Here is a 25,712-nt window from a genome sequence, read left to right on the forward strand (position 1 = left end):
GTTAAAAAAATATTGAGTTGCATTTCAAATAAAAAGGTAAAGATATTAAAAATATTCTAATTAAAATATGTAAAATTTAATATAGTTTTAAGGAAATGGTCAAAATAAAAAAATTACACATAAAATAATCATGATTTTTGTTAACTGGGCGGATCATTATTTATATGATATCGCACACGAAAGAAAAATTTCTGTTTTTAAAATTATCTAATTAACTCTATACTCATTTTTATATGATATCACATATTCGTAAAAAAATAGATAGTTTAAGATGCAAAGAAAATATTTACTTAATGAATATAATATGAACGAATTTTACAAATATGACGCGCGGATCAGGGTCTATTTTATAATGAAATTATAGATGTCATAATTTTTCAAAGTCACCATTGTCCTTTGCATTTGTTTTGTTTCATGTCTTTGGTGTGGGGTTCACATCCTCTTTTGGTTTCCCAAACGCTTTATTATCAGACGATCAAAAAAAAAAAAATGTCTAGGGAAAACTAGGGGAAATGTGTCAATTCCCAACTTTTTTTTTTTTTTTTTTGTAACTTAACTTTCTTTATCCAACGTAGTTGAAGTACATTGAACATTAATGAAATACTAATTAAGTTTTTTTTTTTCGTTTTTCATAATACCATTAGGGTCTCACGATCAAAACACGATTACTTCGGTTATGTAATCACTAAATTTTGTCTTAAAGAATAATTGAATCGTACCAAACATTATAAAAATAAAATATTCGCATTAAAATAAACCGAAAATTTGACCATGGACCATAAACATTTCTGGTTAAACCTTGGAACTAGAGAGAGAGAGAAAGGGTATGGTCTTATGACTCTTAGAGCATCTGAATTGAAGGTTCAATGCCCAGATTCACACCATTCTCAAAAAAAAAAATTATAATATTTTTATTTTTATGAATTCACTCTTTGCTGGTTCGCTGGGATCAACTCGGTTCATCACTGTAACGCGGGCCCCACGCCACGTGGTGGCCTGCGATTAGTCCACTTATTTAAATTTTTTTTTTTTAAATCAAACGAAAAAAATAAAAATAAAAATAATAAAAAATTAAAGTTATGATCCCCCATCAAGGTTTATTATCAGTCACTTTTACTAATAAACTTTCTCATCTAATTAACTGCAATCTCATCTATATCCTTGTTCTTCTTCTCTCTCATCTTGGATTGTGTTTTTAGCTTTGGGAAACATCATAAGATTGCTTCTTGGTCTTTTGTTTCTTTCGGACTTAACCAGCTCTTCAAGTAAGTTTCTTGCCACTTTCTCTCAAATTCTTCACTAAAGCGAATATTATTTTCATTATGGGTCTCCAGCAGACCACTGATCTTGAGATTTCAAGCTAAAAGAAAAATCGTTTATCTTTCTCTCTTTCTAGGTGCAACTTACTGTCCATGCAGAGATGGAGTTGGAGAGAAAGATCTTCAGACATCAATAGACTATGCATGTGGAGTTTTAGGAGATTGTAATCCAATCCATGAGAAAGGTCCTTTTTATCAACCCAACAATGTCGAGGGTCATTGTGATTGGGCAGTGAATAGCTATTTCCAAAGATCTGGACAACTCCTGTTGGAGATAAGCTTAAAGATAACTTAGAGTCTAAGTTATCCAAATGAGTTTAGGATTAAAGGAAAAAGGAAATATGTGTTTCTAATGAGTTTAGGAAATATAATCTCTATATAAAAAGTTGCGAGAGTGTTGCATACCTTTGTGAGTTTAAGAGTATTGTGATTGAGGAACTTAAGGTTTTTGAGTGTTTCCTTAAGAGAGATTAATAAAGAGAGTTCTTTATTTGTGTTTTTATAATTGTGTTCTATACGATCTATTGAGACTATATTTGGTATCAGAGCCAAAATAAGATCAAGAAGAAGCAACCATGGGAGACATAGTAACGGCAAAACCTACAGAAGGAGGAGGACCATCCTCCATAAAGTGTCCGATGTTAAACGCCACTAACTATACCATATGGGCAATACGTATGAAAACCTTTCTTAAAGTTCATAAAGTATGGGGAGTGGTGGATAATGAATCTAATGAAGCCGATAAAAACGATATGGCACTTGCCCTATTATTTTAGTCAATCCCGGAAGTATTGATTCTACAAGTTGGGGAACTCGAGACAGCCAAGAAAGTCTGGGATGCAGTCAAGGCACGTCATGTTGGTGTGGACAGGGTAAGGGAGGCAAGGTTGCAAACTCTTATGTCTGAATTTAATCGTCTCAGGATGAAAGATAGCGATAGCATAGACGACTTTGTTGGGAAGTTATCCGAGATTTCGTCCAAATCAGCGGTCTGAGGAGAAGTTATGGAAGAAAACAAACTTGTGAAGAAATTTCTTAAGTGTTTACCAAGGAAGAAATACATTCATATAGTTGCCTCTCTTGATCAAATTCTGGACCTAAATACAATTGGTTTTGAAGATATTATTGGGCGACTAAAGGCTTATAAGAACGCATATGCGAAGAAGAAGAGGATCGACAAGATGATAAAAAAAATTGATGTATGCCAACATGGAAACACAATCAAATCGAGACTATCATGGCGACTATAGAGGAAGAGGCCGAGGAGGAAGAGATAATAACCGAGGAAGAGGACGTGGAAGGTCTTACTGGGAGAACCGAGAGTCATCAAGGTCGTATTGGGAGAATCGTGATGCTTCTAAAGTAACTTATTTTAGGTGTGACAAGGTGGGTCACTTTGCGGCAAACTGTCCTGACAGACATCTTAAGCTGCAAGAAACACAAGAAACTAAAGAAGAAGATACAGAGGCGGCGGATGCATTGATGATGCATGAGATCGTGTATCTCAACGAACGAAACATACGACCAAAAGTGTTTGAGTCGAGCTCTGATGGAGAAAGAGTATGGAACTTGGACAACAGTGCAAGTAACCATATGACAGGAGATAGGAGTTATTTCCAGTCTATTGATGAGACAATTACCGGGAAGGTAAGTTTCGGAGATGACTCACGGATTGATATTAAAGGAAAAGGTTCCATTATTTTCCTCACACAGACGGGAGAGAAGAAACTTCTAAAATATGTGTACTTTATACCTAAACTACGAAGCAACATCATCAGCCTAGGTCAAGCCACTGAAGCTGGCTGCGATGTAAGAATGAGAGGTGATTGTCTGATGTTACATGATAAAGACGGGAATCTTATTGTACAAACAACTAGATCACGCAATCGACTGTATAAAGTCGCGATGGAGACAAACAATGTTGAGTGTTTTCACATGGCTATACATTCGGATTGTGCACGATGGCACGCGAGATTGGGACATATTAGCACAGACTCGATGAAGATGATGATACAAAATGAGTTGGTCCTAGGGATACCGAAGATCAACGTTGAGAAAGAGATATGTGAGTCTTGCCTTTGTGGAAAGCAAACGAGAGCGTCATTCCCACAATCGACATCTTTTCGAGCTTTAGAGTTGCTCGAACTAGTGCATGGAGATCTATGTGGTCCCATAACACCATCGACTGCAACAAGAAATAGGTACATATTTGTTCTTATTGACGATCATTCTCGCTATATGTGGATGATCCTCTTGAAAGAGAAAGGCGACGCGTTCGAAAAGTTCAAAAACTTCAAAGCGATGGTAGAACAAGAAACAAAACAAAGCATTAAGACGTTTCGAACAGATAGAGGTGGTGAATTTACTTCGACAAAGTTCAATACGTTTTGCGAGGAATCAGGAGTACACAGACATCTAACCGTTCCATACACTCCTCAGCAAAACGGAGTGGTAGAACGTCGAAACAGAACGTTACTTGAGATGGCGAGGAGCATTCTCAAGCACGGAAACATGCCAAATTATATGTGGGGAGAAGGTATACGACATGCTACATATCTGATCAACCGTGTGGTAACAAGAAGCTTAGACGCGCAAACACCATATGAGGTGTTTAAAGGAAGAAAACCAAGCATGAAGCACTTGAGAGTGTTTGGGTGTATTGGACATACTAAGATAAGACGCTCCACACCTGCGAAAACTTGATGATAGGTCAAGAGCTTTGATACATCTCGGGACTGAGCCTGGTTCTAAGGCATACAGGGTATTGGATCCAACAACTAAGCGAATAGTTGTGAGTAGGGATGTGGTGTTTGATGAAGGAAGATCATGGATTTGGAGCAAAACACGAGATGACCCCGAGGAACCAGGAACGTTTACGGTTAAACTCGGAGACTTCGGGAACCAAGGCATCAGAGATGATGTGATAGGAACAATACCAGAAGAAATTAGCGAAGTGAAAGAGGAAGAATGAGACGCAGACCCACTCATAGAAACAAACACAACAGACGAGACCAACATCGAATCTCCACACGAGTTGCGTAGATCAACCAGATAAACCAGGATGCCAAACTATCTGAGTGACTACATTCTTCTAGCAGAAGAAGAAGGAGAAAGATTGCTACTACTCATAAACGAAGAACTGTGGTGTTTTGAAGATGCCATACAAGAGAAAGTATGGAAGGATACATGTCAAGACGAGATCTCGTCTATTATAAAGAATAAAACGTGGGATTTGGAAGACTTATCCGAAAGAGCAAAAGCTATCGGTCTCAAGTGGATTTTTAAAATCAAACGCTACTCTAAGGTTCATCATATTGCTCGTATTGAAACTATAAGGTTCATCATATGACTTGCAGCTTCAAACGGATGGGAGATACACCAACTAGACGTCAAGACCGCTTTTCTCCACGGAGAACTAAAAGAAGATGTTTATGTAAAGCAACCAGAAGGCTTTGTGGTCGAGGGAAGTGAGAATAAGGTCTACAAGTTGAATAAAACATTATATGGTTTGAGACAAGCTCCTAGAGCTTGGAACGAAAAGCTAAACAAAGTGCTCAAGAGGTTGAAGTTTGATAAATGCTCGAAAGAACCGTCTTTATACCGTAAGCGTCGAGGTAGTAATCTTCTCCTAGTAGTATGTTGATGACCTCTTAGTGACATGGTCAGATCGATTGATGATACTTGAGTTTAAAGAAGAGATGTCAAAAGTATTCGAGATGAGCGACTTAGGTCTTCTGACATACTACCTAGGGATCGAGGTCTTACAACACAAAGATGGGATCACACTAAAACAAAAACGGTATGCAATCAGAATACTTCAAGAGACAGGCATGGATGAGTGTAATTCGGTATATATACCAATGGATGCTGGTCTCGTATTGTCGAAGGCACCAGAAGAAGCTAGTGTCGATGAAACAGAGTTTAGAAGAAACATAGGTTTTCTTCGATACTTGTTGCATACGTGACCGGACCTTGCATTTAGTGTAGGACTACTTAGCCATTACATGCATCAGCCAAAGACCTCTCATGCTGCTGCATTGAAACAGATACTTCGATATCTAAAGGGAACCACGAGCTATGGTCTAACGTTCAAGCAATCAAACAAGGTAGAGTTAGTTGGTTACTGTGACAGTAGTCACAATATAGATGAGGATGATGGAAAAAGTATTACAGGACATATCTTCTACTTGAACAATTGTCCTATCACTTGGTGTTCCCAAAAGCAAGAAACTGTTGCGTTATCATCATGCGAGGCTGAGTTTATGGCGGCAATAAAAACGGAAAAGCAAGCCATATGGCTTCAAGAGTTACTCGGCGAGATCACTGAGACACCATGTGATCATGTAAAGCTATTAGTTGATAACAAGTCGGCTATAGAACTCACAAAGAATCTTGTGTTTCATGGAAGGAGCAAACACATACACAAGCGCTATCACTTCATTAGAGAATGCGTAGAGAATGAGCAAATCAATGTCCAACACATTCGGGGAGTGGATAAAAATGCAGACATCTTAACTAAAGCATTTGGAAGAATCAAGTTCAAAGAAATGCGAGAGCTTGTGGGAGTTCAAGAAGTTAACTTTATGCTTAAGGAGGACGATGTTGGAGATAAGCTTAAAGATAACTTGGAGTCTAAGTTATCCTAATGAGTTTAGGATTAAAGGAAAAGGGAAATATGTGTTCCTAATGAGTTTAGGAAATATAATCTCTATATAAAGAGTTGCAAGAGTCTTGCATACCTTTGTGAGTTTAAGAGTATTGTGATTGAGGAGCTTAAGGTTTTGAGTGTTTCCTCAAGAGAGATTAATAAAGAGAGTTCTTTATTTGTGTTCTTATAATTGTGTTCTATACGATCTATTGAGACTATAACTCCCTGGAAGCTGTAATTTCTCAGGAACTGCTACTACCAGCCCTAATCCTCCTTCATGTAACTCCTCTCTTTACTAAAACCAAATCTTTAAAATCTAAACTTGTTGGTTAGATGAAGTCAGAATCTTAATCCTTTTGACGATTTCCTCTGTTTTTCTTTTGTTTTGTAGCTGTGGTTACTGGTTGTATCTATCCTTCAAGTCCTGGGTATGTTTATTGGATTACACTTCCGTTAAACTCTTAAAGATTTTCCCAAAAAGGACAAAGCAGTTTTAAATTTCTTTTTTAATTCTTTATTCCTTCCTCACTATCATGATCTAGCCACCAACCAATTAGCCGCAGTTGACATAAAACTTATTCTGTTTTTTTTTTCCAAGATTTGGTACGGGACATTGTTTGGTCAAAACTTGTCTCTAAAGTTTTGTGTGTTTAACCTCACTTCGTCTACAGAAGTACATGGACACCTACAAAAATAGCTTTATACGAAAAAAATGACCAAAATAAATTTTATTAAAGGATCAAAATATATTTTTATTCTAGGGTTAACTAATCTAAACTTATGGTTTAAAGTTAAGGGGTGAAGTTTTGGAGATAAAGTTTCAAATTAAAAAAAATATATATATATATATTAAAAATTTCAAAATAAAAAAGCTATTTTTGTCATTTTCTTTCTTTAGAGCTATTTTTGTGATAAAAAATTAAAACGACTATTTGGAGAACTGCCCTTTAATTAATGATTTTCAAAGCCAAATTAATTTTAGTTAATATTTGTAAATATATATATTTAGTTTCTTTATTTTTTCTAAATCCATTAAAATCTAATACATAATTTATTTGAAAATGTACATAGAAGTTAATTAATGATTTTAAAAGCCATATGAATTTTAATGGGGAAATTTCATGTTTACTACTTTCATGGTACCACTATTCATCTTTATCACCACTAAAGGGACATTTTCAAAAATATCTTCTTCATTAAGTGGCAAAAGACTCTTATATCTTTGTTATATATATATATATAATAAATCATTATTTAAATAAATAAAAAAAATAAAAAAATTTCTTTTATTTTTTTTTTATTTTTATGTTTTCGAATTATACTTTTTCAAATTCGAAATTTTTTATAAATCTTTTTTTTGAATTTTTTTTTTATTTTTTTCAAAATTTCTTTTTGAAAATCGAAAATTATATTTGAAAGTATTTTTTAATTTTTTTAATATTTTTTTAAGTATTTGTTTATATATTTATTAGAATCCTAAATTTCACATTCCAAAAACCCTACCCCACCCCTCGGCTCTAAAACCGTAAGTCTATATTAGTTAATCCGAGGGGTATAAGTGTCTTTTACCATTCATTAAAAGTAAGGTAAAAGTGATTAGTGTACACATGAAAAGTAGTACTATGAATGTGATATTTGTGGCAATTTCTCAATTTTAATTAGTATTTTTGTTTATATATTTCTGAATACACTAAAATCTACTGTAGAATTAAATCTATATAAAAATCCCAAAAATTGAATAATACATAATTTAATTAATCTTTGTAACTCACATAATTAATAATACAAGATTTGAAGAAATTCAAAATTTTCTTAAACTAAAAGAATTACATGTAAAAATGCTAATAATCTAAAAAAGTTTTCAAGAACTTCACAATTCTATAAAAAGCAAACAAATCTTAACTCTCTTTTTTTCTCTCATAATATAAAAATAGAACCATATCTGCAATGACTTCTTGACTTAGTAAACCCAACCCGTTGACTCAACTCTATCCAACGGTTGAATAATTCTTCCTCATTGAAAGACATACCGGTCAAGCAAATTATCGGCATGGATCCTCAGCAACGGAGAACAGAAACTGGTCACCGTCCTCCTCCTGGCGGCAACATGACTCCTATTCTCGTTGCGTTTGGTGTTTTCATCGCAATCGCCGCTTTGGTAATAACAGAATCGTTGATGTTTTGTTTATATATGGATCATTACTATTCTCCGTAACATGTTAGATACTTGCTTCGAGTTTGAGTTGACTTTATTTTGCTTTGTACTGACAGAACATGATTGGGTGGTCACTGAACTGTTCATGTTTTTCTTTGACCAAGGTATTTTTATTGTCTAATGGATTAGCAGGTCATGTTCCCTTCATCGTTGGTGCACCAAGTTCCTGAAGGTCACGTTGGAGCGTATTGGAGAGGTGGTGCTCTTCTAAACATCATTACGGAACCAGGTTTTCATCTGAAGCTGCCGTTCATAACCCACTACGAGCCTGTTCAAGTGACTCTCCAAACAGATCAAGTGAGTCTTATACCATTAAAAGTTTGGATGTATATGTCCAGATTGTAACTTTTTTGACTAATTATTACTTCTCTATGCCTTTAGGTGAGGGATATACCATGTGGCACCAAAGGAGGTGTCATGGTTACATTTGAGAAGATAGAAGTAAGACCCTAAGATGTTTTTTTCCCACTAATTACATGTCGTGACCAGAGTAAAAATGATTTTTAGGTTGTTAATCGTCTGCGTAAGGATTATGTGTATGACACTTTACTTAACTATGGTGTGGACTATGACAACGCATGGATATATGACAAGATTCATCATGAGATCAACCAGTTTTGCAGCTCTCATTCCCTTCAGCAAGTCTACATTGACATCTTTGACCAGGTACTTGAATTATATATCTTGGAACATATCAACTTTGATCTTTATGGTTTTGAAGCTTTGATATTCAGTTCGAATAGAAGCTTACTTTTGGATAATGTTTACATTCTGTCTGGTAACTCATTCAATCAAATGTGTTTTCAGATTGATGAGCGAATGAAAGAGGCTCTTCAAGCTGATTGCACACGTTATGCTCCAGGTATTGAGATTATTAGCGTGCGTGTCACAAAGCCGAAGATCCCAGCGAGTGTAAGACGTAACTTTGAGCAGATGGAAGAGGAACGCACTAAGGTACGTTCTCTGATGCATGACAAACAGGTAGGAATCTGTTTTAGCAATAAATAATGGTTTAAGAAACTGTTGGAACTGAATGGTTTTGAAGGTGTTGATTGCTATTGAGAAACAAAGAGTTGCTGAGAAAGAGGCAGAGACAAAGAAAATAATGGCCATTAGTGAAGCCGAGAAGAACGCCAACGTTAGCAAGATTCTGATGCAACAAAAGCTGACTGAGAAAGACAGTTCACGGAGGGAAGCAGATATCGAGAATCAGATGTATCTTGATCGTCAAAAGAGTCTCGCCGATGCAGATTACTACCGGTAATAGCCAATCTAAAGAACATATAACAATAGTAAATGGCTCTGATGTTTACTTTTTACTGCTCTGATCAATGTCCCTAGTGTACTGAAAGAAGCTGAAGCAAACAAGTTGAAGCTCACTCCTGAATTTCTCGAACTTAAATTTATCGATGCCATTGCTCATAACACCAAAATGTTCTTCGGGGACAAGGTTTTACTCTGCTCCCATCTCTCAACTTTTATTTCTCTGTTTCTAATTAAGTGTATGTATCTATACTATGCAGGTACCTAACATGGTATTGGATCAAAGGCTACTTGGGAACTTCTTGGATCATTCCACAAAAGACAAATCTAGTGATAGATAGACATATCCAGTCCCTAAAAAACAAAAACTTCTTTGTATTGTTGCTGTTCGAAAGCTTTTCTTATGGAGATCATTTTACTGAACCTAATCTCTTTATAAACAATGTTTTATCTGGAAAAAAAGAATCTCATTTGGACTAAAGCTTATACTTTAACCTACGCTCAAAGCTCCCACAGAGTATCAAATATGTGATTCTAGATAATTATCTGTTTTGTAACATGTGAAGAAAAATTGATCACTTGTCAAATTCAAACGCAAAGTCCAAACATATCTAAACTCCTTTTGGTCTTATTATGCTGAAAATGCCCATATGTCATGTAATACTTTACATATACACATGGAAACTTCTCCAGACAACCATCACAACATACATACAGTTATAGAGAAGATCTGGTTTGGATATAACCAGACATGACTCCAAAGCGGCGGGGATAACCGGGTAAGAGGCAAAGCTTAAAAAGATCACAAGAGAGAGTCTATGTGTTGAAGAAACATAAGAAGAAGATATATGTGGTTCATCAGCTTTAGGATGTATAATACTCCCATTATGTTGTTCGAGAAGTTGGCCAGCGATTTTGACACTGTTGGAGAGAAGAATTCGTCTTCCTCGACATATTTTCCTTGAATTCACAACCACTAATCTCTTGGCCGCGTTTAGGATTCTTGAAATTGTGAAGTAAATGTTAACGTTAACGCAAATAAACAAGCAATGGTTATATTTTTTTTTGTCAACTACAAGCAATGGTTACATATGTATTGCTTGTTTTTTTGGTCAAAGCTACTTATGTATTGCTATTTATTACTTTTAATGTTGCTTTGGTTTCTTGCGTGAGATGGAGTAGTTTTCCAGGTACAATGGATTATTTCTTGGATGAGAAGATTAACAAAGCCGAGATGTTGATAACCTGAAAATTGCAAAGGCTATATATATTTCATAAGATTGAGAAAATTTCTATATGTGATGATACTTGGAAAGTAAAATAAAATGTTGATTAGAGATTCAAAGTTATGATATATTCTTATATTTGCTCTTACCTTTTACATAGAACACTGATGTTGAGTCTCAAGAGAAACCAGCAAGACAAGGAAAAGCAAAAGCAGGAACGACATGTTCCTTTGTAGAGCTAGAGAACAAAAGAGCAATCAAAGTTAAGTTACAGTGACCATAGAGAAAAACACCTGAAACCCGGAAGAACTCAATGTTAAAAACTTTTTTGCAAATATTTCATAGCAAAGGAGAGTTATATTTTAATAGTAGATGTTGAAACCTCTGGCAGGTCTTCGGAATGAGCATAATGATCAGGTTAGTTTCTTTAACTAATCTTTTTTTTTGTTCATATTGGTTGATTTTGAGAATATGAACTTTATTTTAAGGCGCATCCCCTTGTTATAATATAATCTTGGCATGCACCAATAAAAAGGTATAGTCTAAATAAGTGTTAGTCAAACCACTGGATGTTCAAATTGTGACAAGAAGATGTGCCTTAAAATGATGTTCAAGCTAGCAACTCTAATATATTCAAATAGTTTTCAACTCAAGAAACAATAGCATAACGAAATTATTAAAAGTCCTAAGTATTATTATAATATAACTTACTGAGCATGATTCATAGATATCTTGAAATCAAACAACTGAAGTTGCTTCCAACCATTTCGATATAAAAGCTAATAATTTTTTTTTTATCTGTCTTATGTTTAAAATTGAGCATGATTCATGGTGAAAAATGTTCTGTTTGAAACAATACTTCGAATACTTATAAACAGTTCAATTTTCAAACTATTTGTTTTGTATCTTTCTAGTCTAATTTTTTCAACTTTTCTATAAAATTGTAGAATTATAACAAGTTAAATATTGAAGAAACAATAATCATTGTATTAAAGTAAAGTAAATATTGATATAAGTGTTATAATGTGTGTATTTTATTCTTTTCATGCATCTCGTCAGACAATAGATGTTAACAAGTTTTTGTTGAGGTTTTCAAAAGATTGAAAAATAGTTAGTCAAAGAATTCTTGTGTTCATTAGATTTTCAAATAAAATTTTGGTTGAACCTTCAATCTTTCGTGCTTCTGCTATGGCAGTTACAATGCATTCAAAATTGTCAAATGATTTTGAACTACTAGTGCACATCTTACTTTTTCTGTTTTTATTAGATTGGTTTCCTTATAAAGAAAAAATAACATATAAAGTGAGTAAACTGTGAAATTTGGAGAGAGACCTCCAAAGCCGAGATGAGAAGCATACTCTCCTTGACATCCCCTTCATAGTTGCCGATTGTAGAAGGCTTAATGATCATTGTAGCTTTTGTCTTCTTCTTGATAGATTAGATGTTTTGACATTTCTTTCCGATAAGATGCTTGACTCGAAAGCTTGGAAACATGACACAAAAATTGCATGTCCTCTTCTCTAACATCACATACTTTGACTCCTCGATGTATCTTCTGCGATGCTCTTTGAGGAGTTGAAGATTGGGAGAAGCATTTGGCTACTGGCTTCTTCAAATATGTGGAAACGAAATTAGGTGTGACACTATCACTGACCATAGAGAGAAGCCTTAGATCTTCTTCAAGTGTCCACATTTTGTTGGCTGCATAGGAAAAAAACAGAGTTCTCAGATGGATGGATATACACATACTCAATTCAAAGTTACAATTACCAAACAAAAGCCACCACATATATGTTGAAAAGTAAACTTGATCTGGGTCACATTATTGGACTAACAAATCACTAATCATGTTTAGCCAAAACTCAACCCAAATTCTAGAAAGTGTCTAGAAAAATCTCCACCTCCATAAGATAAAAAAAAATCTAGATATTTTGGTAGAATTATCTAAATAATTAGGATAAGATTATCTAGATATTTTAGTAAAATTATCTAGATTTATGATTAAAATATTAGAGATATTTTGTACTATTGAGGCTATAAATACTTCCAATCTTTTCTCATGTTGTATCATCAAGAAAGAATCCAACTTTGTAACAATCCAAATAATAAAAAATTATCTTCTAAATTATAAAAAACTTTCTTTCTTCACAAAGTTTCTTTTTTTTCGAACGCTTTCTCTACCATTATAAAGTTTTCATATTAACAATATATTTAGTGAAACCAACATATTCTCAACAAGTAGCTTGAGAGAGTAAGCTCCTATTGAGTTTTCACAGATGTGAGGAAAGGCAGCAATGTCATCTTAGTTGACACTCCTGGAGAGAGAGAGAGAGAGACTCAAAAGCTAGTCTTCCTCATCAGTGACCATGGTGACAGTGATACAGTTATTGAAAGCTTCAGCTCTATTGTGTTGAGAGAGAGAGAGAGAGAGAGAGAGAGAGAGAGAGAGAGAGAGACTCAAAAGCTAGTCTTCCTCATCAGTGACCATGGTGACAGTGATACAGTTATTGAAAGCTTCAGCTCTATTGTGTTGAGGTTTAGGCCAAGTCCAACCACACGGTAAAACAGCAAAATAGTGTGTTGATTTGATGTTTCCTCTCTCCAACCGAACGGTATATCAAACTGCATTTTAGTGCCATTTTCCTTTTTGCTACAGTGTCACACCATATTTGGAGCAATACTGTAGCAGACGGCAAAAGTTTTTTTTTTTGATTTTTTTGTTAAAACTGTTTATTTATGTATTGTTTAATTATATTTGATTTGTATGATCAGTTTACAATTGAATGAATATTTTTTAGTTATATCACCGTTGTTTTGTTATATTTTAATTGTTATAAAATATTAGGGTTTATAAAACAAATATAAAATTAATTTTTAAATACATAACAAAGTTTAATTCAAACATTTGTAGTTGAAATATTATAATATTTAAATCTAGTATGTTATAATTTAACTTTTTTTGTGTGTTTAATTAATTAATATAACAGTATGTATTAATAATAATGTTATTATATAATGTAAATACATTTATATATAATTATTATTTTAGTTACAATTTTAATATTAGTTAATATATTTTAGTCATAAAACTATTAATATTTATCAAAATTATTAAAAATAAAAGAATTTGATAATAGTAAAATAATGAAGAATATTCTTTTTTAGTGTAACATTTGGTGTTGTGGTTTGAGACACAAAAAAAATTAGTGTTAAAACTACATTAAAATAGTGTGATTTTGACATTAAAATGGTGTAATGGGTTGGAGATGCCCTTGGAAAACATGTACTCAAATTGTCTAGGTAAATGTATTCACGTCTCTCTCTCTCTCTTTTTAAACTGTTCTTTTTAAACTGTTGTGACAAGACATTTACTTTTTTCAGGAGAATTTGGTGATGGTTATTGTTTTTTGTTTTTTTTTTTGCTTCTGATTTTCTTTTTGAGCTTTCAAAATTTTTAGCTCACTATTGTTTTGTGTATAAAACCTTTACATCAAATATCTTTTATAGTTCTTATGTTCATTTCTTTTTTAGCTTTGGGTGAGTTTAGTCCGAGAAATAGTTTTAAGTTGCCGCCATAGTATATACCATACTATATAGATCCATTTACTACTTCCTTTTAATATAACCAATTCACACTGTACTAAAATGGTAAGTGTTATTAAATATAAAACCTTTGCCTCAACATAAGCTCACAGTTCCTTGAGTCCAAGTACATTTGACCACCAAGAAAACTTGTGACTTCTTTTCTGTTCTCTTGTGTTTGTACTACCTCAAAGTTAAGGAAAAAGTTTCAAGAAGGTAATATTTATCAAGAACCCAGTATTCAATGATCGTGCCTTAGGTTGTCCATGGCCAGCAATCATGACTCTACAACTTTCTCAACACACTTATCTTGACTACACAACCATAAATCAGTGATCAATAATGTTCTCTTCTTTCTATGATCTGTGGTGATTCAGCTTCATTCTCTCTGCCTTGACTTCATTCCTTGGTTTAAAAGTTACTTTCCTTGAGGAATGTATTGAGTTCATGTTATGATCTTCTCTTTGTCTAATGATTTGTAGATGTCACTTTCAGAATAGAAAAACTCCTTGAGGTGACTCTTACTGTGTCATCTATGGCAGAGACTGACCCAATGGTTATCACAGACCTTCCTCAAACAGATTCATCACTGGATGAAGAAGCAAACAATTCTCAAAGCTTGGCATTTCAAGTACAAACACATGACTCTGCAGAGAGTAGTCATGTCATTACTAGAAAGGGACAATCACACATGTCAATACCAATATTCACAATGAGCATCTTGCGCCATCATTCAAGAGATTTTGGTGTTAAAAGAGTTTCAAAGTAAAGCACAAGTGGAGTAATAAACAGCTGCATTTTTGTTTCAGAATTGGCTTTATGTTGTGCTCACCATTGGTTCTGCAATTCTTTTGTATTGCTTATAGTATCCATCTTGAATTCAGCGTATCCATCTTGGCTCCAAGATAAGGCAGACAGAGGTTGAAAAGAGTGCAGCGAAAAACTCATTTACTGATGAGATGGCAGCTAGAAGTGACGACTCAAATTCATCCTGAGCGTGTGTAAACCTGAGAAACAGACACTTGTTAGGGCTGTGGTGCAAAATGATGCTGAAGTGTGTGTTACAAGAAATGAGGAAACACAAATGGAAATCCAAGTTACTACAAGAAGTGTTGGGACATATCATTTGTGTTTTGGCTGGCACTTTTTAATTTGGGGCCTTGTTATGTAAGTTGTAAAGAGCTGCTGAGTCTAGGGAAATGCACTTTTCTGTCTTTAGATTTATATTCATAGCTTCTGATTTGCTAATCAACTATAAACTAGTAGAGTTTTTACTATTGCAAATATGGTTTGGAATGCTTATTTTTTCTTTATAAAATGTTTGACGATTTATCCTACTTGGTTTTCTTATGGAATATTGGAATGTTGTTTCTTTTTATTTTATTGGGTTAAGGTTTTGGTGAAGACTGAAGGGCTTAACATAAGTTTGATGCTGCATCAGTTGTATAATTTGAGTTAGCCGATTATATATATGTTGCTTTAGATCAGGTAAGTGTTCCCATCTTAAAACCAAGAATTTGGTTCCAACTGCAGGATTTCTGATTAAGTTTGTGATTCCAAACTGCAGTTCATTTGAGCTTACTCTTAACCCAACCCAGTTCAGCTTCATTCCAATAAGCTTGGTGCACCTAAACATTCAAACTGTTTAGCAAGAACTTCCCCTAAAACATGCATAAACAAATAAATAGACATGAATTCTAGCAACATTAAGCAGCCAACAGTATTTAGGTAAGTTTTTTGACAAGCTTGTAGCAAAATTTTCAGAAGGACTTGTTGTGGTTAGATGTAACATCTAAGAACGTGGTTAATTTAAAAGAATCTAAAATACTCATCTTTCTTCTCAACTTACTTTTTCCTATTTCAGAAACCTAAAATGTTACGATATCCAAACAACTTACTTGACCACCAAGCAATCTTGTTGGCATATCTATAATCTATCAACATTTATTTATGTGTTACCCAAAAACCATTCAAAAATGAAGCGAACAAACCCAAAAGAATCTCTCAGATAACATCAACCCGACATTTCTACGGGATATCGAGTCTACAAGAGTCAAGAGAAGTGGCAACGCAAAAGAATGGCGTGCTCCAAAGATACAGTTGGAGAAAACCTCTCCGTACGCAGTAGCGCATATATAATTCCGGAGAAAGCCTCCATCTCTGGAAAAAATCCTTCTCCAAGGTGGTGGTTTAATCATCTACACAGTGTTCTCGCCGACTTACCACACTTTCCTCACTTCAACGGTAGCCGCAGCCACCTGCTTGATAATACTATGCTTAAGAAAAGAGCGGAAATGAATTTAATCTTATATCAGTTGCATATAAACTATGCTTATTCAGTTATTCTCAAATACGTAGAAGTGTTTAATAAAACTTGTTGCTTGAGATTACAATCATTGGACACAACAATGCATCTTCATGGACTTAATTACTCCTAATAAAGCTATATTCTCGTAAGTCTTCAGTGACAAGTAATCTCTAAATCTCTTCACATAACATAATATAGGGAGGTGTGCATGTCAGTATGAAAATCATGAATTATTAAAAAATGTATACATTCGAGTAAGTTTATAGATCAATGAGCAGATACAAAAGAATAGCCTACAAGGGACACTTGGCTACCGGTTGCGATATGAAGCCCTTGTATTAAGATCAACACAAGAAACATTTGAACATTTGTTCCAGGGTTTGCTTAAGTCATTGTGCTTAGAGAGAATCAGCAATAAGAAAGCAAATAGCTGACTAGTCTTCTTTACTTTATTGAAGTTTTTGTTGCTGGCTTTTCTTTTCTCTCTTTTAATTTGGTTTCTGAATGATTTAGTACTCAGTATTTTTTACTCACAGACAGATATAATAAGGAGATGATTATGTCAGCCGTTGACTTCCCCCACTGGCAAAGGAATCTAATCTGAACGCAACTCAAGAATCTTTATTTTTATACAGAATTATATACTTAAAATAAATATATGGATCTGAAAGTAATATCACAGCCAGGCAAATTCTCTGAATATCCCAATCAAATGGGAATCTATAAGCATAGAGGTAAACGATAACCTTTCTGTCCTCTCTTCTCTGTTCTAAAGTTAACGACAAAAGATTCAAAAAGGTAATCTCTTTCAAGAACCCACTGGACAAAGATCTTGATTTTTTTTTTGTTCTCTTCTTATTGCCTCTCTAGAAACTCAAAAGATTTTGTCTCTTGTATGTTGCCTTACGGTTGCTTTAGATCTTTAATGTTTATGTTCACACCAGAAAAAAAGTCAGTGGTGTTTGCTTTAGATTGAGGAAAGTAGTGAAACAGAGGTTTAAGTTTCTTGTAGATTTTCTTGAATTAGCATGTGTTTTGTATTATATTCTTGGATTAGCTTTATCTTTAGCTTGAGATTTGAATATTAGATAACTGAAATAATCTTCAAATTTCATCTTTCTGGCAGAGGATTTTCATGATTTCATAATTATATACACTGAGTGAAAGATGTATATGATAGAGAGCAAAGGAGGAGCCATCTCTTGTATGCTATTGGCTCTGCTCTTCTTAGGGACATGGCCAGCAATCATGACTCTAACAGAAAGACGTGGGAGACTTCCTCAACATACTTATCTTGACTACACAATCACAAATCTCTTAGCTGCAGTGATCATAGCCTTCACACTAGGCCAAATAGGTCCAAGCAGACCAAATTTCATCACACAGCTTTCTCAAGTCAGTAACCTATACACACATACATACTTCTTTTTTAAAATCCTGTGTGAAAACCTTGTTGAAATGCATTTTTGTATCATCAATAGGATAATTGGCAGTCTGTGATGTTTGCAATGGCTGGAGGAATAGTACTTAGCCTTGGAAACTTAGCAACACAATATGCTTGGGCTTTTGTTGGTTTATCAGTTACTGAAGTCATCACTGCTAGTATCACTGTTGTTATTGGTAAAACTCTTGTTTCATTTCAACTACTTTTTAACTGATTCTTTCTTTCATTTTCTCTTGAACATTTTTTTTTTTGCATAGGCACAACTTTAAACTATTTCTTGGATGATAGAATCAACAGAGCTGAGGTTCTTTTCCCAGGTGTGGCTTGTTTCTTGATCGCGGTTTGTTTCGGCTCTGCTGTTCATAAATCAAATGCAGCTGATAACAAATCCAAACTCCAAGGTTTCAAAAGGTTAAAAAATGATTCACAAAAAGTTCTTTAACTTTGTTCTGGTTGTTAGATTCTAACCTATCTTGATCTTGTTTCAGTTTAGAGACTACTTCTTCCTTCCAAATAGAGACAGGTCCTGCAGACAGCGGGTTAGCCAAAGGGAAAGCTAAAGAAGGGACAGCAGCTTATCTTATAGAGCTTGAGAAACAAAGAGCCATAAAGGTGAAACAAATTGTTTCATAGCCGTTACATATCATATGGCTATTAGTTTCTTGAAAAATTCAATATTTTGCATTGACAGGTCTTTGAGAAAAGCACAATCATTGGACTGGCGATTACTTTCTTTGCTGGTATCTGTTTCTCTCTATTCTCACCTGCATTCAACTTAGCGACAAACGATCAATGGCACACATTGAAACATGGGGTTCCAAAGCTCAATGTCTACACCGCCTTCTTCTACTTCTCAATCTCTGCATTTGTGCTTGCTCTGATACTTAACATCAGATTCTTGTACTGGCCTATACTTGGTCTCCCAAAGTCTTCTTTCAGGGCTTACCTTAATGACTGGAACGGTCGAGGATGGTCTTTCTTGGCTGGATTTCTCTGTGGATTTGGTAATGGTCTTCAGTTTATGGGTGGTCAAGCCGCAGGCTATGCAGCTGCAGACGCTGTTCAGGTCTAGACTAAACCTTTTCAATAATTCAAGAGAGAAAAAACAAACAAATAAATATATGTTTTGATGGGTTTCAGGCACTTCCACTTGTGAGCACCTTTTGGGGGATATTACTATTTGGAGAATACAGGAGATCGTCCAGAAGAACATATGTACTTCTTATCAGTATGCTCTTCATGTTCATAGTTGCAGTAGCTGTTCTTATGGCCTCGTCAGGACATAGAAAATGACTTCAAAAGGCATTTCACAGAAACATCTACAAGATAAACTACTGAAAGGATCAGCAAAAGATGTTAACATAACAGCATGTTTATTGCAGGTCTCTTAGGTTGGGTCTCTTAGCGTAATATAAGATATGGTCTCTTAGCTTTTAACTAAAAAAACAGACGTCTCTTCTCTTAGTTTTTTTAGTTAAAAGCTAAGAGACCGTATCTTATATTACGCTAAGAGACCCAACCTAAGAGACATGCAATAATAGTAGCACCGAATCATGTTTTATGACAAATTAACACAAGAGAAAAATTCATAAAATAGCATTAATAAAAAGTTAAAAATACACTTTATTTTATATTTATATTTGGGTTTAGTGATTGTTATTTATGGTTTACTATTAAAGAGGTGAGAATGAGATTATGGTTTAGGCGTGGACGTTCGGGTACCCGCTGGTGTTCGGATTGGGTTTTCGGGTTTACGCTCATAGGTCCCATACTAAAATTTTATTAATACGGGTCGGGTTCGGATAATAACACTTCGGGTTCGGTTCAAAATTGTATTGCATCTTAAAACCCATAAAGTAATCATATATCGTACGGATTCGGGTTATATCGGTTCGGTTCGGATATAACCGAAGTAAAATACAAAAAAATTGAAGCAAAACATAAAGAAAAACATCTAAATTAAATAAAAATTAATCTATCAGACATAAATTGATAAAATAACAATAAAATGTTAAATCAAGCATGAAAACAAACATTATTTGTAAACAATATTTATTGCCTTATAGAGAGTAGACTTTTTATTTCAATGAGCAAATTATAAAATACTTATTTATAACTAATTGTGTACTTAAATTATTTATTAAAATTTTAATATTTATTATTATATATCATACTACCACAAATATTAAATTTAATAATTGAAATATTTATATATATTTCAAAATATTTATATTAACTATTAATTTTGGATTTTTTGGGTTACCCGTTCGGGTTCGGTTAATAACACTTCGGGTTCGGATATTTTTTGTACTACCCTATATGATCCGTTCGGGTATTTTTACATTTCGGTCGGATAACGGGTCGGGTTTTTCGGTTCGGGTTTGGTTCGGATTTCGGATTCCGGATTCCGGATTTTATACCCAGGCCTATTTAAAGGTAGTCTTGGAGGAATTATTCGAATATGATATGTATTGCCATGATTGAGAAGACGTCATGAGTGATGTGTTAACATAACTGCAGATAGTTACAAGATCACAGATTCGGACAACTCTGACAAGTTAACAAAAGGAGTAGCAAACTAAGAAAGCAAAACAAGTGACGTATGCTAAGACGTCAGAATCCATTACCTGGAATGATTCCTAGTTTCCAAATGTTATATATATAGAGACATGAATTACCTCCAACAATTCAACACAACAAACAAACATAACTTCTCTACGAGCTTTAGAATCATTTTCATTTTCTTTTCGACCAAAGTCAAAACATGGGTAGTAATCCTAAGAGGCTTCATGTTATGTTCTTCCCTTTCATGGGTCATGGTCACATGATACCAACCCTAGACATGGCTAAGCTTTTCTCAAGCAGAGGAGCTAAATCCACAATCCTCACCACACCTCTCAACTCCAAGATCCTCCAAAAACACATCGACACATTCAAGAACCTGAACCCGAGTCTTGAAATCGAAATCCAAGTCTTGGACTTCCCTTGCGTGCAGCTCGGGTTACCAGAAGGATGCGAAAACGCCGACTTCTTGACCTTAAGCAACAAAGATGATAGGCAGGACATGATCACTAAGTTCTTTTTGTCGACAAGGTTTTTCAAAGGCCAGCTTGAGAATCTCCTCGAGACAATGCGACCAGTTTCAAAGTCCGTTTGTTCTTCGGTGAAAGGCTGGATTGGCTGTTAGGTAGATAGAAGAAAGGTTGTCTCCAAACAGTTGTGGAGTGACAGGCAGAGAGATTCCCAGTTCCTTGAGTAACATACTTATCCACGCCAGCTCTGAAGCGGTTTCAGATAAAGCTCTGTATTCTGCAATCTAAGCAATCGCAAGACACACAAGAACCAGCAGAAGAAGGAAAGCAGAAGCACTCAACAAGGTGTAGGTGTGGTTCTCATGTTTTCCTCCATGTCCTTGTTCTTCATGTTCTTGTTCTTGAATTTGTTTTGATGGTCTTAGGATTAGTTGATCCTTTTAACCTGTGAGTTAACTACTTGAAAGGAATCCAAATTGGGCATGCTTAACAAGTTGTTTTGATTAGTTAATGAATCAAATGAATTAGGTTAGTGAGAGAGCAAGGTTGACTTGCGTGAGCAGAAAGATTTCTTTCATCTAACGGAACAAGATACCACAAGTTTTTTTTATCAAGAGAACTCTAGTTCACACAGAGAATGGAATGTTCCGACCCAAAATAGCTTATACACACGTCAGAGGGAAAAAGATAAATTAAAAAAGCCCACGATGAGGATCGAACTCACGACCTTTCGCTTACGAAGCGAACGCAATACCACTATGCTACGTAGGCACTTTGAACATTTGATGCAACAAATCTTAAAGATTGTATGTTTAATTGAACCCCTCCAATGTATTCGGTATAGGGGTTCTCACTGAGTTTAAAGTTGCTTGCTACTGGAAGTTATTACTTGAACCACACTAAACATGATGAACTAGTTAGTACCCGCTGCTGCTACATGAATCTTTCAAAGTTCAAATATTTAAATAATAAAAAACGGCTAATGATAAGAATCGAACATTGATAAAGAGTAAAGACTGGCCACTAGATAACAATGGCCCACCACAAAACATCACTCACTATTACTATTAATATTGTCACCGTCGTCGAATCTCGTGAAAAGCACCAATAATTACACCGCTGGTGATTTTGTGTTACTGATGTTGAATCATTTAGCTTTGTTCCTTTCCAGTGCATAAGAAATTTCTTAAAATCACCGGTTTTGACAAACCTTCTTTTTCAATGTTAAATATTTCGATGAAGCCTGTTATACTTTTTTTAGTATTTACTATCCCTCTGTTTCAAACTACACGGGGATGTGACTGAAACGTTCAATTAGTATCCCTCGCGTTTCTCAAATGGTCACCAATCATACAAATTTTAAGATTGTTCACAACTATTAAAAACTTATTTTTTATCTTAAAAATATCATTAAAATATAAATTAAAAGTTATTTAACCAACCACGTGACATTCTACAAAATATCATTGATTACTGTAGTTTTTGATAAAGTTAAAAAATGCATGGATATATGAAAACATCATCAATTTTGAAACATTAAAAACTTTCTAAAACAACCTCTATTTAGAAAAGGAGGGAGTAATATTTATCTAACATTTTAAATCGATTGTTAACCAAGGAGCCGGTCAATTGAACTGGAACAACCCGGACAGTAGCAAAACCGGTTTAAGCTTATATATACATTGCCTCGCTCATGACTCAGTAGTCAGTTACACACTGAGTCTGCGTTTGGTTCTTCTTCTCCGTCCGTTTGCTTCTTCTCCTTCTAGATCTGATCACGCCCAAGGTTTGTTTCTCAAATTCTCAGTTCTCCCAGATTGATTTCTTGGCTTCGTCGGTAGATTCCTCTGTTTTGATTCCTCGATTAAGCTCTGGAATATGGTGTTTTAAAACCCCTCTCTAAGGATTCTGTAGATTTAAGAGCTTGAGAATGTTGATTTGGTTTTAGATCTAACTGATTGAACATTTCTCGTCAGATTCTTCGAGAATTGTGAGAGGTTTTTCGTTTTCAGCTGTGGATTTTGCATTAGCTTATGTGCTTATCTTCTTGGTGTATATCATTGTTTGTTCCAAAGAGTAAACAAAGTATCTTTGAGATCGTAATTGAGTTCAAAGAGGTCTGTGAATTTATCATCTCTGAATGTCAAATGATGATGATGATGATGCTGCTTGCTAGCTCACAAGTATTCGTGGTTTTGGGTTTGTTGATAGGTTTCAAAAAGTCTTTCCCTTTATACAAATGGGTCGTGGAAACAGCTGTGGTGGAGGTCAAAGCTCTCTCAATTATCTCTTTGGCGCTCCTCCTGCTCCTAAGCCCACCGCTCCAGCTCCTCCTGCCGAGACTGCTTCACCAGCACCAGCACCAGCAGCTGTGACTGTAACCGCTACAACTACAGTTGAGCCAGCAGAGCTCAACAAGCAGATCCCTGCTGGTATCAAAACTCCTGTTAACAACTATGCCCGTTCTGAAGGACAGAACACTGGAAACTTCATCACTGTATGTTTCTGTTTTTCTGTGTCCATCACTCCATACCCGTAAATGAAATACGCCTTCTCTCTAAACCAGCATTGTAATGCTCTCTCTCTGCAGGACCGTCCTTCGACCAAAGTTTATGCAGCTCCTGGAGGTGGATCATCTCTGGATTATCTCTTCACTGGTGGCAAGTAAAATATAAAACATTATGTGTAATGCAAATGCATAATTCCATCGTGTCTCTATTTCACTATAAAACTGTTTGATGTGAGCCTTTAAATGATAACAAGTCAGTTTCTTGTCATCCTCTGTGTTCTGTAATATTCTACTTAAAAAAATGTTCAAATAATTTGAATCATAGAACTTCCAATGCAACTTCAACTTAATGAAAACTTGTTTATGACTCTTCATCATCGAATCAAATTGATTCTGAAACCAATTACACTGTAACAAGTTCTGCATACAAAACGTACAAAGTCTCACATCATTTAGGATGTTGAGGAGCAGGGATGATCCCCCATTGTCTCCTAACTTGCTCTAAGTCTTCGCTAAAGTGCCTCTCATAGTACACACACATGAGGTCTGTACACTGCCTTCCCGCTCGAACAGCCCAAGGAAGGTAATGCCTCAAAAACATCGACCTCTGCTTCTCATTAAACCTCACGGTGCCTCCAATCACAGAGAGCATACACATCGGAAGATACATCTGCTCGAACTCTATGACTTTCAGAGCCGACTCACCTATAAGATTCGTAGGGAGGCCGAAGAGCGTGTGCCACAAGTCATGAACTTCACGCGCCCGCGTTGCTACGTAAGCCAACTCATCTGTCTCCATGAATCTCACAGGCGGCCGATCATCAGAAGAGAAGTTTCTAGATCCCATGAACTTTGCATATGCAGCTCCAAAGGTGTTGTCTGGTAGATCCCAAGCATGGCCTACTTGCTCTGACACTACACGAGGACGCCCCAGCAATATAGCCTGCAGTGAAAAGAGACCTCACAAGAATCAAACCCAACAAAAAAGGATCAAACTTTCTCAATCAATCATAAGCAAACTCTCTTGTTGAGAGCTAAGCTATTGAAAGGGAGAGACTTTGAGACTCACTCTTCCTTCAGGACTCTTCTTCATCCTCTCAAGAACCATTTCGAAAGCTGGTTTCCCCGTTGTTTCGCCGAGAGCGGCGATTAGATCCGCTCTACGAGGATTGACCAACGCACCGACGGCGGACCCCATCGCCACCGCCGCTTGTTGCCACCGACTTAACGGGACTCGAGCTCTTTCGATGGTCATCGTTCGTAGGACCGGTTAACGGACACTGAAGGTCTTTAATATTCAGATCAAATTCGATAGACGGCGACGATGAGGGGTCTAGACGACACGCGCTAATGTTCCCGCGTGGCGCGTTGGCGCTCTATTCTTGCGGTTCGTATTGGGCTTTTAATTGTCTCAGTTTAAGTTTATAACGTCCTTGAGTACGGCCCATATATATATTAGCTTTATTTAAGATTTTATATTATCCCTCACCTGAAAATCAGATTCGTGAAGTGTAATTTCTATGCTCATAAAATAAATTTACAAGACTCTGTTGATAAGTATTTACACATTAAAAACTGAAAAGAGAAAAGATAAATCTTTCTAAATATGCGATTTAGAATACAAATTGGAACCTAATGAGGCTCTGATGCTCACTTCTTCTATAATGTAATATTTTAAAAACAATGATTAATAAACGTTGAATATTGCAAGTGTATGATTGTTTTAGATAGGGCCGCACAACGTAAATTTGAGAACAAAAGTTGTTATCTTCATTTCAGCTTTGGCCATCTTTCAGTTTTCAAAGTACGTAGTTCTATCGGAAAAGGTTTGGAAGAAGTTAACATGTTTAAAACAGCGGCATACCGACGAAAAAGGTCCTCGAAAATTCATCTTTCCTCGAAAATCTCTCGAAAATTTCCTACGGAATTCCGAAGAAACCCTATTTCCTCGGAATTTCCGAGGACCACAAGTTCGTCGGAAATTCCTCGGAATATTCCGAGGAAGATGTCGTCGGAATATTCTGAGGGATAAACTTCCACGGAATATTTCCAAAATTAAAAAAAAAAATTATAAATTTATTTTTTTAAATTGAAATTCGAAAATATAAAATTAAAATTGAAATAGAAAACATATTTAAAATACAAAAAATAATAAAATAGTTTTTA

At 35.3% G+C, this 25,712-nt stretch overlaps 5 protein-coding genes, 1 non-coding gene and 1 pseudogene across 11 annotated transcripts; 5 read left to right on the plus strand and 2 right to left on the minus strand.

The window, feature by feature from the left end:
• LOC106324326 overlaps positions 1–7,987 on the plus strand; it is a 12,929-nt pseudogene extending 4,942 nt beyond the window's left edge.
• LOC106324829 (erlin-2-B-like) lies at positions 7,902–9,926 on the plus strand. Of its 2 annotated transcripts, none has more exons than XM_013762816.1 (8): positions 7,902–8,125; positions 8,315–8,479; positions 8,564–8,623; positions 8,690–8,848; positions 8,990–9,136; positions 9,228–9,442; positions 9,524–9,632; positions 9,706–9,926. In XM_013762816.1, the coding sequence occupies exons 1-8, from the start codon at positions 8,018–8,020 to the stop codon at positions 9,784–9,786; spliced, it is 1,044 nt and encodes a 347-aa protein (XP_013618270.1). In that variant the 5' UTR covers positions 7,902–8,017; the 3' UTR covers positions 9,787–9,926. The 2 variants fall into 2 exon arrangements, with proteins under 2 accessions (XP_013618270.1, XP_013618269.1); XM_013762815.1 differs by having other exon boundaries at positions 7,919–8,125; positions 8,312–8,479.
• Positions 9,927–17,205: 7,279 nt separating this feature from the next.
• LOC106322997 (ureide permease 1) lies at positions 17,206–19,436 on the plus strand. Of its 4 annotated transcripts, none has more exons than XM_013761153.1 (7): positions 17,206–17,295; positions 17,688–17,956; positions 18,043–18,181; positions 18,263–18,416; positions 18,494–18,617; positions 18,697–19,071; positions 19,146–19,435. In XM_013761153.1, the coding sequence occupies exons 2-7, from the start codon at positions 17,729–17,731 to the stop codon at positions 19,296–19,298; spliced, it is 1,173 nt and encodes a 390-aa protein (XP_013616607.1). In that variant the 5' UTR covers positions 17,206–17,295; positions 17,688–17,728; the 3' UTR covers positions 19,299–19,435. The 4 variants fall into 4 exon arrangements, with proteins under 4 accessions (XP_013616607.1, XP_013616608.1, XP_013616606.1 ...); XM_013761154.1 differs by having other exon boundaries at positions 17,225–17,359; positions 17,742–17,956; XM_013761152.1 differs by having other exon boundaries at positions 17,225–17,359; positions 19,146–19,434.
• A 1,274-nt stretch (positions 19,437–20,710) lies between these two features.
• Positions 20,711–21,144, plus strand: LOC106326322 (UDP-glycosyltransferase 73B3-like; the record flags this gene model as incomplete). The annotated part of the gene is given in 1 exon segment (XM_013764330.1): positions 20,711–21,144. A coding segment is annotated over 1 exon segment (375 nt), but the record flags the coding sequence as incomplete, so codon positions are not given.
• Positions 21,145–21,736: 592 nt separating this feature from the next.
• On the minus strand, positions 21,737–21,808 carry TRNAT-CGU. The gene has a single exon. It is a non-coding gene; the product is annotated as a tRNA-Thr (tRNA).
• A 912-nt stretch (positions 21,809–22,720) lies between these two features.
• On the plus strand, positions 22,721–23,865 carry LOC106322448 (protein SPIRAL1-like). Of its 2 annotated transcripts, XM_013760464.1 has the most exons (4): positions 22,745–22,823; positions 23,014–23,154; positions 23,249–23,534; positions 23,628–23,865. In XM_013760464.1, exons 3-4 carry the CDS (start codon positions 23,277–23,279, stop codon positions 23,703–23,705), a joined length of 336 nt encoding a protein of 111 aa, XP_013615918.1. In that variant the 5' UTR covers positions 22,745–22,823; positions 23,014–23,154; positions 23,249–23,276; the 3' UTR covers positions 23,706–23,865. The 2 variants fall into 2 exon arrangements, with proteins under 2 accessions (XP_013615917.1, XP_013615918.1); XM_013760463.1 differs by lacking the exon at positions 23,014–23,154 and having other exon boundaries at positions 22,721–22,823.
• On the minus strand, positions 23,866–24,830 carry LOC106322447 (ubiquinone biosynthesis protein COQ4 homolog, mitochondrial). Its single transcript, XM_013760462.1, has 2 exons — positions 24,616–24,830; positions 23,866–24,489 (listed from the first exon to the last, which is right to left on the minus strand). Exons 1-2 carry the CDS (start codon positions 24,799–24,801, stop codon positions 23,995–23,997), a joined length of 681 nt encoding a protein of 226 aa, XP_013615916.1. The 5' UTR covers positions 24,802–24,830; the 3' UTR covers positions 23,866–23,994.
• Positions 24,831–25,712: the final 882 nt, after the last annotated feature.

This window comes from Brassica oleracea, chromosome C2 (assembly GCF_000695525.1).
Source record: "Brassica oleracea var. oleracea cultivar TO1000 chromosome C2, BOL, whole genome shotgun sequence".
Taxonomy (NCBI): domain Eukaryota; kingdom Viridiplantae; phylum Streptophyta; class Magnoliopsida; order Brassicales; family Brassicaceae; genus Brassica; species Brassica oleracea.

Bases quoted from the DNA above. Each gene is read 5' to 3' on its own strand.
- LOC106324829 (XM_013762815.1), top strand. From the start codon at position 8,018: ATGGATCCTCAGCAACGGAGAACAGAAACTGGTCACCGTCCTCCTCCT. The intron at 9,137-9,227 runs GTACGTTCTCTG...ATGGTTTTGAAG, and splicing joins TGGAAGAGGAACGCACTAAG to GTGTTGATTGCTATTGAGAA. The intron at 9,443-9,523 runs GTAATAGCCAAT...CAATGTCCCTAG, and splicing joins GCCGATGCAGATTACTACCG to TGTACTGAAAGAAGCTGAAG.
- LOC106322997 (XM_013761153.1), top strand. From the start codon at position 17,729: ATGTATATGATAGAGAGCAAAGGAGGAGCCATCTCTTGTATGCTATTG. The intron at 18,417-18,493 runs GTTAAAAAATGA...ATCTTGTTTCAG, and splicing joins AAACTCCAAGGTTTCAAAAG to TTTAGAGACTACTTCTTCCT. The intron at 18,618-18,696 runs GTGAAACAAATT...TTGCATTGACAG, and splicing joins AGAAACAAAGAGCCATAAAG to GTCTTTGAGAAAAGCACAAT.
- LOC106322448 (XM_013760463.1), top strand. From the start codon at position 23,277: ATGGGTCGTGGAAACAGCTGTGGTGGAGGTCAAAGCTCTCTCAATTAT. The intron at 23,535-23,627 runs GTATGTTTCTGT...CTCTCTCTGCAG, and splicing joins ACACTGGAAACTTCATCACT to GACCGTCCTTCGACCAAAGT.
- LOC106322447 (XM_013760462.1), bottom strand. From the start codon at position 24,801: ATGACCATCGAAAGAGCTCGAGTCCCGTTAAGTCGGTGGCAACAAGCG. The intron at 24,490-24,615 runs GTGAGTCTCAAA...TTTTCACTGCAG, and splicing joins AGAAGAGTCCTGAAGGAAGA to GCTATATTGCTGGGGCGTCC.